Below are 6,000 nucleotides of genomic sequence, written 5' to 3' on the forward strand. Positions count from 1 at the left end.
TGGGTTGTAGTAAGCCAACAGTTCTTTTGCTCTTCACTCACTAAAAATCAGTCATTTTTTAGAGACAGTCTGCATGTAGTTTAATCCACAAGAGATATAAGTGGTTTGAGTGCATGGGAGGAAACAGTCAATAACTAATAAAAGGAAATCAGCATTCCTCAAGTTGAGAGGTGCTAAGAAGTGCTCTCTCTATTTGCTGTTGAAAATGAAATTGGTTATAACATTAGGCTTTTATTGCCTGTATTTTTGACCTGTCTCCTTCAAATTGCATGCTTTTTGGCTGCAGGGTTTTTACAGCAGCCTTTCTGCCTCTTTAGCTTCCCACAAGGCCCAGTACTTATAACATCTAAGGGGGAATATGAAGTGTCAGGGAAAATCTCACCTATCTGGGTCCTGAAGAGAAGGAGACAGATTTCTTTTTTATTTTTTATCATTTACATGTTTAGACAGAAAGGTTTGGAAATATCTCTAAATTGTGTTGTGCATACTTTACTTTCTAAGTAAAATCTGCTCTCCACAAATTACTTGTGGAGTAAAATTACAAATTATTTTGTGGTTCGAAATGACCATTTTAAACTTTGATTATTATACAATATTGCAGCATGGCAGTGAGTCCAAACTGTTGGGCTTAAGTTCTTCAGTTTGTATCTAAATATAGATCTTTGTGAAGTAAGAAACAAAAGTTATTTGATCCATAGTTTTTACAAGAATTAAGCGCCTGTGAGTAAGGAGGCAGGCAAATGGCTTCTAAGTTAATATAGCAAAATCGCAAGTCAGAAAAGAATCTTTTTGATGCCCATACATTAATTCCCTTTTTTCTCTAGGATATCTCCCGGTTTGATGATAAGGAAAACAGCACAGGAATCTTGACAACAATATTAGCCATAGATATAGCGCAAATTCAAGGAGTATGTATATTGCTTTCATTTTTAATTAATTAATTAATTTTTGGCTGCGTTGGGTCTTCGTTGCTGTGCGCGGGCTTTCTCTAGTTGTGGCGAGCGGGGGCTACTCTTCGTTGGGGTGCGTGGTCTTCTAATTTCAGTGCCTTCTCTTATTGCGGAGCATGGACTTTAGGCTCTCGGGCTTCAGTAGCTGTGGGGCGCGGGCTCCAGAGCGCAGGTTCAGTAGTCGTGGCTCAGGGGCTTAGTTGCTCCACAGCATGTGGGATCTTCCCGGATCAGGGTTCCAACCCATGTCCCCTGAATTGGCCGGCAGATTCTTAACCACTGTGCCACCAGGGAAGTCCCTGCTTTTATTTTTAAATGGTGTATGTATATGGTATGCATGCATGCGTGTACACACGTGGCTATGCATATATGTAAGCTATGCTGAGATGACCCACATCATTAAGGAGACCAGGTAAGTCTAAGGGCTAACAGGGAGCTCTCAGTGAAAGATATAAAGAAGCCTTTCGGTTCTGGACATTTTAAACCAAAAATAAAGGAGATTTAGGACATGTAATAGGATAACCAGAGGACTAAAGAAGATACCAAGAATGAGTTAGAGAAAAGAGCTCAGAATTAAATAGTAAGATAAGAAAAAGTAATAAAATGAAAACACACACACACGTAACTTAGAAGTTTTAATAAAAGAATGAAGTTTAGTTTTTCCTTCCCCCCAGAAAATAAAATCTTATTTAGCATAATATGTAACATGTTAAATTCATATGCATCTGGAAATGGTTCTGTGCTAGTTGTTATACAGATCAAGTTAAAGAGATATGTGTGATCATGACTGGTCACAATATGTATAAATAAAATTCATGTTTATGAACCATATTCAAAATCAATGACAGAATGACCAGCATAATGTACATCAAAGTGATGCTTAAATATTTATGGGGAGTAGTGTGGAAGAGATGAAGAGTAATTTATTAGTTTTCTTCCAATTATTTTAATAAAATTAACCTTTATATTACAAGCAGGATTTCAACTATAATTGAGAAAAGGAATGCAAAACAAGATTTCCCACTTTTAATTTAAGTGAGATAAAGTTTTTGATCTCTGTTAAAATAAGAACTCTGGCAGAATTATAGACTTTCCTTTTTCCTTATCATTCATGTGGGAGAAAAAGAAAGTCAATGATGCACCTCCGAATGACAGAAAAATCTTAAAAGTATTTTTTTTGTTGTTTAGAAATACTGAAATGTTGATTACAGCATTGCTACCAGAGCAACAAATTGTCAACTAAAACAGTTCTTCAAAATTGTATTTTCTTTTGGAAGCTATTTCCACAGGACATGGTCACTATTCTAATTTTTGTAACTTTTGCAAGACTTCTTTTTTCAATATATACATACAAGGATAGATTTATATTACTAGAGAATAAAACAAGTTGGTTACAATTATGAATATTCACATGCTTCTGTATTGGTCTGGAAAACTAATTTTATGATGTAGAAAGAGCTCAAGAGGAAAGGGAGCATCATCTTCATCTCTTCCTGAAACTCTTTTTGATAATTTTGAAAACAAGACTCTAAATTTCACTAGATAGTATTTAAATTTTAAAGTAAGGCTGAGGAGCTGGATTTTACTCGTATAAGTGGGAAGAAAATGATGGATAAAATTTCACTTAATAGTTAACTAATGAGCATAGCATTAATCTTCCATAGCACAACAGAATCAGATAAATGACAACATCTGTGTTTAGAAATTCAATGGTTCACTAATTTTGGCAGAAGTATCAATCCCTATAATTCCCTTTAATCCCCATTCTACAAAACTTGTTTTTTTTTTCCTTTGCTGTGTGCATGTTTTTCTCTTACTACCTATCATCATTCAGATCTTTTAAGAATCCAGTGAAATATTCTTACTATAAGCTATACTTGATATGTGAGACATCTCTTTTAGTATTTACTTCAATGAAAAGAAAAAATTAGTACTAAAGACCAACATTACTCTCTGAATACCCATTAGTTGTTTCTAATACATAATGCTGTCTCTCATCAAGAAAAATTAATGAGAATATTTGTCAGTGTGATTCCTTATAAGCCTTTGACTAATACTATTTGAATCATTTGAAAATTTCCTGTTTCAGTTAGTAAATGTTGGTCTCATGATAACTTCTGGGCAAGTCAAATCATTTTCATGAAATAAGAAGTAGTAGCTAAACACTAGATGGCTGGAATACTGATGGCACATTTAAAGTTGCAGAATTTGGAAAGCATAACAACCAAAGAAGGATTCCAAGAATAAAACTGTGTCTACTGGCATATAATTCACATAAACTCTTGCTTTGCCATATATAGGTAGATTCATATCTAACTTGAATGGATTCTCTTTCTATCGAAGGAAGATTATTTACTAATCCTATTTGTCCACTATTTCTTTTATCACAAAGACACACCACACTAGAGATGAATCAGGAAACAATAATTTGGGGTTATATATCCTATCATATCAACTTAAGATATTTTCATCTCAGTTTCTTCACCATGTAATTTCAGTTACATGTTATTTTATCAAATGTATTAGGGTGAATGTTTATAAACTAGCCCTTTAATAACAGGAAATTTTATTTTGAAACCCTTACTATCACCAAAAATATAAGCTCCTGGCTATTTTTAGATGTTCTGATACTTTGAGAGTCATGAGAAAAACATGTTAGTGAAATAAGGTTATAGGACAAAATGATTCCTGAAATAGTTGATTGAATACAACCAATTTAACTGGTATTATTTCAGCCCAAGGTAATGGCTTACTGCCAGTACATCTGTCAACAGACTATTTTCTGTGTAGTATGTAGTTTTATTAAAGGTATAAAGCCATTTTAAATTCTTTGGGAGACTGAATTTCACAAAATTACAAAGTATTATTTCTGTATATTTTAGCAACCTCTTTTCATCAACCAGAAGTCTTACCTCACTTTTGTCTACATGAAAGTGTGTAATTGATGCCACAGTGTACACTTGATATACCAACAGACACAATGTTAGTTTCAAGAATTCTCACCAGAACTACAGTTACATTGCCCCAAGAAATAAAAATTTCCTTTATTAATTCCTAGAGCCCAGTGAATTGATTAGGTAGAACTAGGGTATCATTATGTGGACAATGGTGACCTCACTTTTTGGTTTAACTTTTTGACATGGAAAGTGTATAAAACAGCTTAACATTACTTATAATTCAAACAATGTGAGTAGTCATTGAAATCACTTTACCACAGTATAAGTTTGGCATATAATTGCTGTTTTGCATTACAATTTTAGGTTGAATTCATTGAGACATTATCAAGTCTACAGCAAAAGCTAATATCCAAAACCATAGTGGTTAAAGGTGGTCCTTCCTATTAAAAGAAAATTTCAATCTCAGCCCTGAACTCAAAATTTTGCAGTGAAACGTTACCACTGCTAAGCCCTCAAACTGTTGTCTGGGAAGACAAGTCAAGAAATTCAGCTTCCGCTTTTGACAAAAAAAGAAATAAAGATAGTAAGGTCTATAGGAGCAAATGAACTTCGCCACTGGTCCAATAATGTGTGATAAATTCATTTATGTTCCACAAAATACTTGCTAATGAATAATACAATGAATAACAATAGGCCTTAAACACCTTACATTTTCACAGACTTTGTAAATTTGTCCAACTAAACCTTTTTTTTTTCTGCTCTACAAATATTTTTTTTTTTTTTTTTTTTTTTTTTTTTTGGTACGCAGGCCTCTCACTGTTGTGGTCTCTCCTGTTGCGGGACACAGGATCCGGACGCGCAGGCACAGCGGCCACGGCTCACGGGTCCAGCCGCTCCGCGGCATGCGGGATCTTCCCGGACTGGGGCACGAACCCGTGTCCCCTGGATCGGCAGGCGGACGCGCAACCACTGCGCCACCAGGGAAGCCCTCTACAAATATTTTTGCCACCATCAGTTGTAATACATCTTAGCAGATTACACTTCAGGTTATACTCATCTAGTTTATCTCTTAACTTCTTTGAAAATATTCTCACCTTCACTTGTTCCACACAGACTATTCATAGCAGCTAATTTTAAAGTCACTTCAAACTCAGTATCGACTCCTCAAAAAAACCAACAGTTGAGCAGTATCAGTAACATATGTCGACCCATCAAGAGCCAGGGAAAACTACTCAAAATGCCCTACCTTGGTTTTCAATTGACAATTGATATTGCTGTCGTTTTTCTCAACTTTTTGAGCAGTTGTTCTCATCAAAACGCTAATCATCTGATATTAGTTTATGCTCTCTGAACACATTTCTTCCACTGCTGCAATCAAACATGATTTAATTAACTCACTATCTGTGAGTGACTTTCTTTGCTTAGCTAATAAATGAGCCACTCAGAAACTTACTTTAGATTCAGACTTGTTTTCACTTTTTAGTTTTATGAAGAAATTCTGCTAAGATGTGTTATTCCATTTTGTGTTATTTCCATTCCATTTGTTTCCCATTTCTAATTTTTATAAATGTTACTTTCCTGTGAATTAGGAATTTTGTGATGCGTGCTTAGTCTACTAATGTCGACCTGTTTTGTATATTTTTAAGACTATATAGTCTCATGGCATAATAAACGCAGCACTGTGACATCTAATTAGAACACAAAGTGATCCACAGTCCATTGTTCCTTCCTTAAAAGCAGGACATCCAAAGTCCACTTTTCTCTTCATTTCTTGTCTTTAGATGATGGGCATACAATGGTAATTTTTAAAACTAGGATGAAATATCACAGTACAGCAACACACAGGGCACTCAACATGCTGCCAAATTATATACAATATCATCACACTGAGCAGCAGTACAAAGTGAGGAGAGCGGCACATATGGTTTCTCTAGCAACCCCTCAACTCCATCATTATAGTCCTAAGACAGCCATAGACAATAGGTAAATAAAGAGGCATGGCTGTGTTACAATAAAATTTTTTTATGGTTACTGACATTTGAATTTGTAGAATTTTGATGTGGGTCGTTTTCATTTATTTTCCTTATCTCTTAACTTTTTTTTTTTTTGTGGTACGCGGGCCTCTCACTGTTGTGGCCTCTTCCTTTGCGGGG

The 6,000-nt window shown here is 35.1% G+C and overlaps 1 protein-coding gene across 1 annotated transcript in view; it reads left to right on the plus strand.

The window, feature by feature from the left end:
- ABCB5 (ATP binding cassette subfamily B member 5) overlaps positions 1-6,000 on the plus strand; it is a 113,692-nt gene that overhangs the window by 70,836 nt on the left and 36,856 nt on the right. The window contains 1 exon segment of the mRNA XM_024131521.1: positions 825-908. Coding sequence (XP_023987289.1) covers positions 825-908 — 84 coding nt within the window.

The sequence above is a fragment of the Physeter macrocephalus genome, chromosome 5 (genome assembly GCF_002837175.3).
Source record: "Physeter macrocephalus isolate SW-GA chromosome 5, ASM283717v5, whole genome shotgun sequence".
Classification (NCBI taxonomy): domain Eukaryota; kingdom Metazoa; phylum Chordata; class Mammalia; order Artiodactyla; family Physeteridae; genus Physeter; species Physeter macrocephalus.